The sequence below is a fragment of the Passer domesticus genome, chromosome 3, assembly GCF_036417665.1.
Source record: "Passer domesticus isolate bPasDom1 chromosome 3, bPasDom1.hap1, whole genome shotgun sequence".
Taxonomy (NCBI): Eukaryota; Metazoa; Chordata; class Aves; order Passeriformes; family Passeridae; genus Passer; species Passer domesticus.
In genome coordinates this window covers 51,419,077-51,432,229 of record NC_087476.1, presented here as the reverse complement: position 1 = coordinate 51,432,229, position 13,153 = coordinate 51,419,077, and the positions used below count along the sequence as shown (strand labels likewise).

Sequence of the window (13,153 nt, the reverse complement as noted above, 5' to 3'; positions counted from 1 at the left end):
CACTTTTACGCCATCATTAGAAAACGCCCCTAAGAATTGGGTTTGAGGGATTAACAAGGAAAACTTGGCACAGAGAGATATATAACACTGGCATTGTATCGACAACATAACTGCACTCAAGTCTCAGCAAATGCAGGTTTTGCCAACTTCAGTTTGCAAATTTTGACAGCCAGTGGTTGAAACCTGCCCCCATAAAAATCCCATGCCTGGAATGGCATTGCCTATGTTTACACACCCTGAGAAATAAGACTTGATCTACAAAGGCTTGAGAGAGTAACTTCTGTTCCCACACACTGGGATGCCTGTTAGAGAAGGTACAGGACACTTGAGACAACAGCACAGTATCTGGCCACTCTTACAAAGCAAATAAACTTTTATTTAGATGATAAAGGAAAACATATTTGCAAGAAGAAAGATCGAGGGAGTTTTACTGCTCCCCTGAAATGTAGAGAAGTCCCACAGGCTCCCTGTCAGCATGTCAGTGCTTGAGCAAAAGAACAAGCAGGTTCTTTAAATCACAGGCTAAAGGCACTATCAGCATTAACTGCACAGAGATTTCATCTCCACGTTGCCTCCTGATTGATGCAATCTGTGTATGAGGAGTAATCTAAATACTGGATTGCACATATTTGGCAGGTCTTGCACCCATCTTCGCAGAGAATAGTTTTGTCATAACTCACAATATAGTTACTGTAATACTGCTCAAACAGTGTGCTGTTTGGCATAGACAACTGCTTGGCCATTTCATATAGGCTTTCTGGCTTCAAGTCTTCAATGCCATAAGTTTTAGTCAGGATGTATTCTAATTTCCAGTTTGATTCATTTTTCTTGTTGGCGTCTCTGAGGTCCAAGTAAAACTGCCAAAGATCCTACAGTTAAAAAAAAAAAAAGAAAAAAAAAAACCAGAGAAAGAAAACATAGGCACTGCTGTATTGCTTTCTTCCCTGCTTCATTAAGTCTCTGGAGTGATATATTGATTAGGAAGCTGTCACTCCTCATTATTCACATGTGAATAGAAGGTCACGTCCCACCCCAAGAGCTGGGCTTACACCCAAAGCTGGTACTTGCAGAGCGGTAATGGTGGGGGGATGGGGAGGAGAAGGAAAAGGAGCCACAAAGGCAGCAGTGGCAGTGTTAGAGATCTTTCTTGTCCAAACTCCACAACGTTCATGTCTGCCTTAGGAGTGGGGCAAAAGGGTGAGAGCCAGAAGTTTCTTTTCTGTGGGCACTACTTGAGGGGCAGAATGGACAGAAAAAGAATGGCCCAGGGAGAAGTTAAGGAAAAGGGGGGATGCCGATGCAGGAGTGAAATCTGCACAACAAAGGAGCAGCCTGAATTAGCATAGGTCTCCAGAGAGAAACCCCAGTCCCAATCGAACTGCAGGGTGCATTGTCACTGAACTCGGCAGGGTCAAGACTTTATCCTGAATTACAGAAAGTCTAAACCACTCACAGCCAAAATAATTACACACAATTCACTTTGTCTCCAAGAATCACATGAAACTACAAAGTAGAAGTCTTCTACTTTTTATTTTCCTTCTAAATGTATATAACATTTCCTGTAAAAACTCTTTATAGGAAGTTTCATGATTACAAAAGACATCATATGGTTAAAAGTGCTTTCTTCATCAGCTCTTTTGCACCCTTTAGAAACATTTCGTGGGTTGCATCCCAAAACTCGGGCTATCACCAGCAAACAACATTGGTATGTATGCACACCTTGGATTTAGGTGAATCACTTTCACTCTTGTAGAGCTCCCTGCAAATAGATTTAGGATTTTGCCCAGAAAAATTCTGTCTTTCATCCTACATCATAAGAACATTCGATACAGAGCAGAGAGTACTGGGTAGCTCTGCAGGCACAGAAAGACCAACCAAGTTCTCTTTCAGATTTTCTTTCCTTTACCCAGGAAGAAAAAATGAGAGTAGGGACCAAAATTTCATCACCAGCAGCCATAATACTACACTATACTACTGACACTATAATGTCTCAAACAATGCTTTAAAATCTTTACTTACCAGCAAGCTATAGTCAAAAAGATCATACTGATACAATCTGACACCAGGGTTATTGGACTCTGTCTGCAATACACTCTTCACTGGGGTTACAGCAGGTGCCACAAACAAGGAATTGACTGGCTTTTCTGCAAAAAAAGGGAAGTTGAGGAGACAGTTTCCTTCCAATAATTTCTTTTTCAAACAAATGTTTTTGTAGAGTACCAACACAGCAAAAACAAGAGTGACAGGCTTAAAGACATTAGAAATTTTTTCACCTGATTTAGCTGCATCACTGTGAACTGCCATACTTCCAATGGATAGACTAAACCCTGTGTGGAATACCACAGTACCCACTCCAGTGTGTACCACTGTCCATACCAGAGCTTCCCAACCAATTCAACTGACTGTGCAAAACTGCAAAATGATCTTGTCTATATGTGAAGTCTCTGTATTTTGCATATTTCCATATATTTTAAAAGTTTAGTTGCTGATTCCATACAGTATTTACATGCTGTTTTATGTATTTAGGATTGTTATTAGAAACACCAGGGTCTGTTTCATCACCTGAACCTTAGTAGCCCAGCACCTACTGTGTGAACACCGACCTTTACAGCAACTGAAACATAAGGATGTGAGTTTTATTGGGATGAAGTGTGCAGGTGAGTACATTGGGAAGTTCTCTGTGGAACAAAAAGGAAGGCCTAACTATTCCCATCTCTGACAGCACCATAGCAGTGAAATCACAAGGTCAACCTTCACATATAGGCAGAAGTTTTGAAAGTCTGGAAATCAGTAGATTCTTCTGGAGAAAATACAGATGAGTTCTATGTCAGTACACTGGTGTTGGCTGCAATATTGCATTTATCTTGAATTCTCTGGAATTTTGTCAAGAGGAAAATGTCCTGAATAGAAGATAGTCTAAAACTGTACAGGTAAACATAATGTGTATTTGATTACTATTTAAATTTTGTCCAAAAATGCAAAATTACTAAAATAATTGGGAAGTGGTTACTTGCACATGCAATCTTTAATGACAAATACCAAGATCAGTCTGTTCCCAGTGAAATTTGCAGTAGAGATTATGATTTCATGAACAAATGAGACGGTGTAAAAAATAAAGGTATAAGACTGCATTAAGTAGAACTTGAAAGAAAAAAATAAAGAAGCCACTTCTTTCATTGGGCTGGATTCCTTTTTACTAGAGATTAATACCATGTAAAAAGGTAAAAATTTGGAGTAATATTACCTAGTTAGCATTTTGGACATTGCTCATATGAGTTCATGCAAATCATAGATGGAGAGCCATTTAACATTTGAGTATTTTACATAAATCAAAGCAATGAACCTCTTACTGTTCTGTGGTAAAGAAAAAAACTTGTTAGAATTTTCCTGTTAGAGATGCTAAGAGTGCTCCATATGGCCATGCCCATGCTTAGAACTAAAGGGATTTCAAAGCAATAAACAAAAATTTCAACGTGGGTGATTTTCTTGAAGGGAAATTAGCTGATCTAAGAGATGCAACAGGCAGAGACTTTCTTTCCCCTACCTCCTGCTTACCCTTATCTTAATTAACTTTGAAGCAGCAGGGAACTCAGCAGAGAGGCACAGTAATGATGCAGGAAATACAAGAACATAGAGCATGTCTAGCTGGCCTGAGAACATTCCCTTTGACACATTACACAATAGCAACTGGCTGGTATAATTTGCCCGTGTCACTGTGAGAGCAGAGAGGAAAGACTAGAAATTCTTGTCTAGGCATAAGCATTCATTAAAAAAAATCGAAAGCTTGGGGAGTCTCTGCTGACATCAATAGAAGAAGACAGTCACCCTTGCAAGATTCTCTTTGGAAATAAAATTGGAGTGTGTGAGACTTGAACTCCTGCAGATAAATAACACTATTTCCCAATTCCCTTTTTTCAATTACTTATAACACAGACTGACTAGAAAGAGCATGCAAGAAAGTATTAATTTGCTTTTAATCAGGAAGAAGAAGTTCAAAAGTCAACAAGCATCATTACCTTCTTCATCCAGGAGGACCATGATACTATCTCTATGGGTATGTCCAAAAAACTGGCCCGCAATAACACTACTGTACTTGCGAAAAATCTTTACCAGTCTCTCATTGTAATACTCCCTGATAGCTGTAGTATTCCTTGCATATGGCAAGTATCCTACTGGGACATGACCTATTATATACACCTAAGGAATTAAATACAGAAACCACAATTAGCATCTTCATTTGAAACTTGTAATCTTAGCTGTATCCTAAAAGTGGTTACCACAGTTTCATAATAATGCTGCCTTTAAAAATGGCATTCTAAAAGCTGTAGATCATGACAGTTTTTTTACTATAAAATCCCAACAGTAAAACTGCTTAAGTTCATACTATCAGTTTAGTATCTTGGGACAAAAAATGTTCTGCTAAATCTATGCATGACTTTAGGTCTGAGGAAAATGTTATCAATTACTTCAAATGAAAAAAAGTAAGTTACTAGGGCAAGACTTATAACTTGACATCTCAAGGGGACACAAGAAAAAAATTATGTTTGAGTATTACAAAGTCTGCCCCAGAGAGTCAGAGAGTTTCCAGACTCCATCCATCCATCCAGAAACATGGATAACTGGTTAAACCCCTCTGGCTGAGTTAGAGACTTAGTGCCAACTGCACACACCAACTAACATGCTGCAGGGTTTCCTGAGGAAAGGAAATCTCTCCTTTCTCCTGACTGTAATATAATATTCTAAAATTGCAACACTGTAGCAAAATGTAAACATGTTTCAAATGAAACACCATTGCTCAGATGATGATCCAATCCCCACACCAATCAATCAATCAATCAGGAGCCAACAATTTAAACCTTCACTTCAAAACCTGTGTATTAAAAGACAAGTTATTATAATACTCAAATCATAGCAGTTTGACTAAGTTTTGTGCTGATAAACTCTTTTCTAATTTCTATTTGTGATACCTTAAATTACATTACAATGCAAATGAAATATGCTAGCTTTTGTCTTAGGTCAAGAGCATGTTTTAAAATTAAAGGCTATGTATAAAAAGGTCAGAAACTGACTTCTACAGTATATTACCTGGTAGGAGAGAAAAGGTATTTTACTGTATAATTTGAGAAACTTCATTCAACTAGTTTATTAACTGTTGCAGTAAAATGGGCATATTAAAGGAGGAATGATTAAAAAATAAAATTTTGACTTTGCAGCATCTTTGGCAGCATTATTAGTCTTCTAGAAGCATGTTTATACTCTCATTATCTCTACTTCTTCATTCCTTTTTTTTTTTGTTTCAAAATTGAAACAAATAATGATAGCTTCTGTTCCTGGTCCCTACCTTTTCCTTCTTTTGTGAAGAGGTTTCAAGTATTTCCTCCAGCCAGGCAAACTGGTTGGCTGGGTCAGTGATATTCACAGTTTCCTTGTTAGGGCTGTAATACAAATTTGTGTTCAGACTGATTATCCTGAGTGGTTGATGGCTATTACTGGATTCAAACAGCTGCGTGTAAAAGCCACCTGTGAAAATAAGACCAACATCATATGACAAATTAAAGGCTTCAAAGCACAACTCTATAATCAAAGTACACCACTGACAAAACACCCAACCTTCCTCCTTCTAATCGAATATCATGCTTATTCAAGCCACAGTCACCACAACAGAATACGTTAACAATGTTTTTGGCCACATTTTACTAGAAGTTGACACTTAATTTTTTATTAATTATTACCTGTATTATCATTGTGTTTATTTGACATCTAGATGCCATTATTCAACTGACATGGAAAAGTCAGATGGAGTAGCTGTTAAAGGTCCTTACTTCTTGAAATACAGCAAACATACAGGCTCCTTCAGGAAGAACTGTTTCAGTTTAGTAACGTTGTACTTTGAAAGTCATTTAACTTCAGAACTGATGATATGATGAAAAGCAAGGATCACATTTTTCAATCCTTGCTCCCAAAATTCTCCATGTCATGCTGAGCTTCTTCAATAGGTATCTTCATAGTTCATGGACTTCAATGGAGCCATGGCAACAGAAGCATACAATATAATTTAACTGCCTCTTTGAATTTTACTATCCTTATCAAAGTTTCTGCTTCCACTCTCATCCAGAGTTTGCTCTCATTCAGGACACAAAAACACAAATTAAACTTCCAAATCCCTAATGTTTGACTGGATTGGAAATTGGGTTGAACTCTTCAGTTCTTTGCTAAAAGCAAAAATTCTAATTAGGATATAATTATTCTGCCAGTTTAGTAAGCTGCATACAAACATATATAGCATAATCACCACAGCTATGTGCTATCATAACCTGAATAAAAATGCACCTATTCAGTATGTTCTGAAATACATATACCATTAAAATAGAAACAACATTTTAACAGTTTTTTCTCCAAAGTAAAGTTTTTGTGTGTCTCATAGGCCCTCATCTAAAAAGTGTTATGAGGTCTCAGAAGCAAAAAGGTATTTCACATGCATTGGTACAAAGTTATTAACTCTATACATGTCACAAGAAGTGATAAATATTGCAACAGAAAGTAATAAATGTATTCTGAATATAGGCATTGCCATTCAAAAAAAAAAAAGTAACTTCTTCCAGGAGAAGCATTACAGATAATCCATTGTTCTGACTCATCCTATGAGACTTAGCTAAACAAACAGCATAAATCCTCAGAAATATTAATTCTCTAAGCCCTAGCTTCACAATGTATTACTGCCATACTTTACCTCTTCTGAAGGTATTGATTGCTTCATCACTTAGCCAAGGCTTCCAGAAATCTGCTACAGCATTGTAAACTTCACTGGTAGTTACAGGAAGCTGGTCCTGTGAGAGAGGAGAACCTGCCTAAGTCTTAGTATTCAGATACAGACAAAAAACCACTAAATAATCCTGCCTGACCTCTTACATAACACATAAGTGTATCCAGTCATCACCAGGAGGAATTCAAGAAAGAAAAAAACCAATTTCTGAACATCTAGTATTGCTGATCAGGAACAAATGCCTAAACTTAGAACTGACTCCACGGCCTTGTTAATGCATTATTAAACTATTAATATAAGTTTCTTTTTCAAATAACTTGGGTTTCATAGCAGCTCCTCAAAACTCCACTTCTGTCCTCAGAAACATTCTGGTGAAATTCACAAATGTTTTTGTGATGTCTTTTTTTCTCATAAGAAAGCATTTAAAAATGTACAAGAGAAAGTTTTGTCAGTGTTTTCTCCCACTGGCTCTAGTTAGGACTGTCGCACTCTTCAGTCTGAGCCACAGGCTGATGAAACCCATGCTCTGATCTAACCCTGGAAGACACCAGCCTGTCCTTGCCTTTCTTAAAATATATGGAGTCTTGGTGCTAGAAGGAAAAACACGGTGTTTGAAAAAATTGCAGTGCATGTTTTCTTAAACATAAAATTTGACCTTTCTAAGCTCTTTGAAACTACACCTACATTATTATAGGTTTAGGCAGTAAGTCTCTGTCTATTGGATCTCTGTTGAGACATTTGTTGATTGCAGGGCCCAGACATGAGTTGTCAGGACAGCTTTGAGCCAGAGCTAACAGTCACTAACAGACACAGCAAAAACCTGATTCCAGATAAGAGGCCGTGTAATGGACTAAAGGTGCTTTGGCCCAGGAACGTCAGTGCTCTCTGAACTGCTAGAAGCAGTTTGGGGATTTGTTTTAAGCAGGAACAAGAGTGTGAAACAAGTAAGTCTATGCAGAAAGGCTGAGGTCACAATATATGATCTGAAAGGTATCCCAATGCTTGATCAACTTTAATAGTATTTTTAACATGTTCTGAAAGAAAAATCACCCAGGACCGTTCAGTTATTAAGACAGCTCAGAACACAAGAGTGCAATAAAATTCTTTGATTCATGGTAAGTGCACAGATTTTACACTTGCTTTAGAACAGCCTACAGTATGTGGCTTGCTCCATTATTGCTCCCAGTCTACAGACAGTTGCCAAGCATGTCTATATGAAAAAAAAAGAAATATCATAAAGAGCAAAAAACAAACATTAAAAAATTGAACAAGTTGAAATGACCCCATAGTGGGGATTGTCTGATCCCATGTCTTTTTCAAACAATAACTGACAAACATGCCAGTTCTGCACATTGGTGAAGAATTTCACCATTTCGAAGTATCACAGAAACACTCCTGAGTGGCTTTGTGCAGGGAGAACTAATAACATTCACCAGTCATTCCAATCACCAGCTTGTTTCAATTTTCTATTTGCTGCCCATCTGCTGCTCCTGAGCATCTTTTCTTCCTTAGATTTAATTTCACAAACAAAATTCATACTCGTAGAAAAAGTCCCTACATTCTTTGTTCACAAGGCTTTTGTAGGGTTTTTTCCTCTATCAAAGGAGATTGCTGAATTCTCTGCTAAGAAATTTTTAAAACTAAAACAAAGTGAACACGAAACACTTTGTGACACTTCAGTTCAGGTGTTATTTATCAAAATACTTTCCCAGTTCTTTCTAGTGAATCAACCTGTCCCCATGTCAGTGCATATGAAAAGCCAAAGCTTTACCACCACAGTAAGAGCACCGAGGACTGAAGTCACAGCTTGGTTTGTGCACTCATACTTCCAATATATATCTAGCTGTTAATTTGTCTCTCACGTTTCCTTTGCCTTGTCTCTCAGCACCTCTGCTACGCCCTTGTTTGGACACCACTAATTCCAGCAATGACACGCGCTATCACACAATCACCTGCTGCACCAACCTACACCCTGACAGGCCTAATAGATACCACAGAAAGCTGGAATACAAGCCTTGAGGGTCTGAAGGGGTGTTACTGAATTCCCATGAGGAATTTCAAACAAAATACTTCAGCTGACTTGCTTCACATCCCTTCCGATCCCCTCACATCCAATGACAGCATTTGCTTCTGATCCAGTGTGCTGCCAGATCGACCCACAACACACTTTAAAGGACAAATGAAGCAACTGTTTACTTTGGAGTATGCCAAGAACAATATTCAGCACAGTCAAAGTGAAAAAGCACCATCCTCAACTGCACAAAACTAGTGAATCATCAATGTGATTATATCTGAATGTCCAATGAGGAAAGGAAAGTAGACATATTTTTAATAGCAGTGACAAAATGATGGGAATGTTACAAAAATTCTGCCATTACTTTAGCTAAAAAACAATTTTAAAAAATCTAGTGATGCCAGCTGACAGATTTCCAGTAGGCCTTTGAGAAGGCTTACCACAGGCTCACAGGTCCATTAATAATGTCACTTCTGATACATTTAAGTTATTGTATACACAGGCATGAGATACACAGTAAGGAAAAGTATGTGTGCATTAACTACATTGACACATTGACATTGGTGGCTCTAAGCCATGAGGAATGATTAGTGATAAATTTGTGTGACCTCAGGCCACGTACAGATTCTACCTGGCATCAACATTTACTTTAGGTAAAAGCACAGAGAGAGTGATGCAGATTCTGTTCTAGAGTGGAACTATTTATAATATTAAATGCTAACTGAAGAGGTGTAGAATTCTGTTTCCATAATAACAGTTACACATAATTAACTCTTATTTTTCAATGTGCTTGCCCAGGACTTAGGAACACACTCAATATGATGTATGAACAAATTTCTAACTTGTTTTACCTGTGGCCAGTAGTCATGATTGCCTAAGGCTGGGAAAACCTGAAGATCTGGAAAGAAATTACGAATTGTAGAACTCAGATTGCCAATTATGCTAATGACCAGCTTCGTGGAGAGCTCTTTTACGGGAACATGAGGAGGGCTATCTCTGAAAAAGGAAAAGGCCTGATTAACAAAGGTCTGTTAGCAACATAAGGAAGGCAAAAAAGTCTGCAAACACATCTACATTCTAGCATGTAACATTACTATACACTCTAATTAAAATCACAGAATCAAAGCTCTCTGCAAAGGCTTTTGTTTAAAAAAACACAAACAAGTAGATTTGTTTAGACAATGTCTATCCTATGATTCATATTTATAATAATGAAGATTTCTTAGACATTAAAGTAATAATTTTGAGCTACTGTGCAGTTTGCATTATATATCTTTCATCACCTGCATATCATTGCTAGTTTCTTTTTTCCCTTTTAACAATATCCTGTTGAAAATTAAGTACAAGAAGGTAAGTGAAATAGATTAATCACTTGCCTTCATATATTTCTTAACACTTTCCCAGCAAAAATAAGTGATATAACAAACAAACTAGTTCTCACACTCAAAAATACTAATATCTTTTATAAATTATCCGTTGATGTATGTCTTTAAGAAATTGTGTGATAGTAGAACTGAGAGTTCTATGGCAGAAGGGTAAATCAATGCTGTCTTTTATGAATACCTAGAAAATAACAAGACACAGTACTATGCCTTGACAGCATAGTACTGTGAAGTACTATGAAGTACTCCCTTTCACACTTCTTTGTCTGGTCCCACTGCTATGGCACACAAAGCCTCACAGGTAACATCTCCGTTATACAGTACAATTAAGCCCACTTCATGTACTAAAGACTGGAACAGGAAAGGTAAATGTTCTTACTCAACAGAGGCCTGCAATGAGTCAGTTACTGCCATTAACTTTCCTTTTGCTTTTTCTACTTCCCACCCTCCCTGCACCATTTCCATTAACTCACACTAATATAGCCATATGCTAAATATCACAATGAACAGTCCAGTAGTTATTACAGAGATCAAAGTCTGTTCCTGAGGCCTTATATTCTCTCTCAGTCTTCCACTTAGTACCCATTTGGACAACTAAAGGGACAACTAGCATTAATGAACTCAAATCTGTTGGTGCAAACAAAACTTGTGAGTTGCCACACTATCTGGCTATCCAGCTTTAACTGCAGAGTGACTTGAACACTTACCCTGTCCAAATCATGAATGAAACCTGCTCTTTTGAATCGTTCATGAATGCAAATGCTGACAAAATAAGTTGATAAGGAGAATCACACAAAAAGTCTCCAAAAGGGCCTGGGTTGGAGGCATTGACTCCTTTGGAAGAAGAACAAACTTTGGTGCGATCAGGGGTAATGTGGTAAGTCGGATCTAAATGTAGGTCAGATACATGCCAGAATTGCCCTGTTTTCAGAAAACAAAGAATACAGGAAATGCATTATTTGCATTTGAACTGGATATACAGGGTAATGCCAAGTTTACTCCAGTTTATTTACTGCTACTCCTATTCCAAGTTAACAAATTGTTGATTAGCCTGTCTGATAACTGTGGGCAAGTTCTTCCTGAGGAGTCCTTCATGTAGACTGCTTAGAAAAACCGAAAACAGAAGCAGAGGCATGGCTTTATGCTGCTCACCAAAAATGAAATGGAGATTGGAAGGAACTGAAAAATCAGCTCCTCTTCATTAATAGCAATCTGGAAACTGGATAGTGGAGGTAGAGGAGGCAATATAAGGACTTCTCTACTCCATTTGAAAACATAGGGAGCTGCTTTTTAATTATTTTTCCAGACCTTCCCTGGCTGGAAGCTACTGTAAAAGATCATAAGAAAGATGTCTCAAAAGAAAGGCAAGAAACAGCACATGTGCAGAGACTGGGCTTCTCACCATGGAGCAGTGTGTCCAGCCTTTACCTACTTTCCAGGCTGACATGCTCTCCGCCACTGTTACATAGCACTGCATGGAGAAAGGAGCTGAGAAGTATAGAATGTGCTGATTAAGATGAATGAAGACTGTGTTAAGACTATCAGCCTTCAAGTTTCATGTAAAATAAGATTCATTTCTTTCTGTCTGTTTCAAAGCACTTGGTAAAGGCACACATGTATCTGGGGCAGTGGTTGTGAAACAGGGGCAGATATAAATTGATTTTTCCCAAGGTCACACACTAAACTCTATGGCTGAGCAAGCACCACACGACTGTATCCCATGGAGTTTTATTTCAGGAATCAAAGACCAGAGGTGATCTTCAAAATCTCTAAAACTGTGACGCCTACCAACAGGAGACAAGACAAACACCGGGACACTGCTGCACGCTTGTTCCGAGGAAAGTGTGAGTAACACGGAATGAGAATTCAGTGGGAAACCATTCCGGAGCACTCACCTGCATGCACGCCCCGAGCGGGGATCAGGCCAGACAGAGCGCGTGTTTGCTGCCAGCCAGCCCAGCACAGCCCAGCCCAGCGCAGCCCAGCACAGCCCAGCTCAGCTCAGCACAGCTCAGCTCAGCCCAGCTCAGCCCAGCTCAGCACAGCACAGCACAGCCCCCAAGCGCGCTGTTTGCAGTGCGTGCCTCCGGACACCGCGCCAGAGGCAGGGCAGGGCTCACCTCACTTCACCCGCCGACCTGCCCTGGCAACTAAATATAAACCCCGTGTAACCCCCGAACCTCCAAAGAGCCCTGTTGACTGATTTAGCAGTCACGTGCGGCCGAAGTGGGATAGGGAATGCTACGGCAGCAGGTTATGTGCGGAGCAGTGCCAGGGGGAGGGGAAGGAGCCGCAAGCGAGGACAGCGCAGCCCGCCTCCCCTCCCCGCCGCCGGGCTGCAGCGGCCCCCGGCCGGGCCTCCCTCGCAGGGCCGCCCCTCACCCGCCTCCCCCGCCCTCCACGGGCTGCCCCGGCCGGGCCCCTCAGCCGCTGACCCCCGGCCGACTCACCCACGGCGGAGCGGGGCCGCTGCGGGCCGGCCGGCGCCGCCTCCAGCGCGGAGCAGAGCAGCGCCAGCCCGAGCGCCACCCGCAGCTCCATGTCGGCCGTGCGGGAGCGCCCGGCCCGCCGACGGCTCCAGTCGTGTGACCGCCCCGGCGGCCGGGAAACAGGCGAGCCCCGGACGGCTTGTGCAAGCCCCGGCCCGCCGCGGGGCCGCCGGAAACCACCGCGCCCCGCCCGCACCTCTGGGGCCAGGAGCCGCCGCCCCGCTGTCGGACGGCGGCTCGGGCTGTCGCCTTGAGCCGGCCGTGCCCGGGGTGACCTTCAGGAGGTGCCACCCCCGGGGCAGCGCTAAGGAGCTCGCAGGAGCCAAGGCTGGCCGTGGGCACGGCTGAAGTCGGGGCACCGGCTGATGCGAGGCGGCCTGAAGGAAGGCTGTGCTCGACACCCCACACCAGTCTCAAGCATCTCTTGGAAGGAAGGTATCTCATGGCATACATGTAAAAATAGATCCCGATTACTTAAAAGGCTTTAAAAAACAAAACAAAGCAA

The 13,153-nt window shown here is 40.7% G+C and overlaps 1 protein-coding gene across 1 annotated transcript; it reads right to left on the bottom strand.

Annotated features, from left to right (window-relative positions):
- Positions 1 to 355: 355 nt before the first annotated feature.
- On the bottom strand, positions 356 to 12,941 carry SMPDL3A (sphingomyelin phosphodiesterase acid like 3A). The gene is made up of 8 exons (XM_064413050.1): positions 12,610 to 12,941; positions 10,867 to 11,080; positions 9,629 to 9,773; positions 6,731 to 6,827; positions 5,342 to 5,520; positions 4,017 to 4,197; positions 2,020 to 2,144; positions 356 to 869 (listed from the first exon to the last, which is right to left on the bottom strand). The coding sequence occupies exons 1-8, from the start codon at positions 12,698 to 12,700 to the stop codon at positions 558 to 560; spliced, it is 1,344 nt and encodes a 447-aa protein (XP_064269120.1). The 5' UTR covers positions 12,701 to 12,941; the 3' UTR covers positions 356 to 557.
- Positions 12,942 to 13,153: the final 212 nt, after the last annotated feature.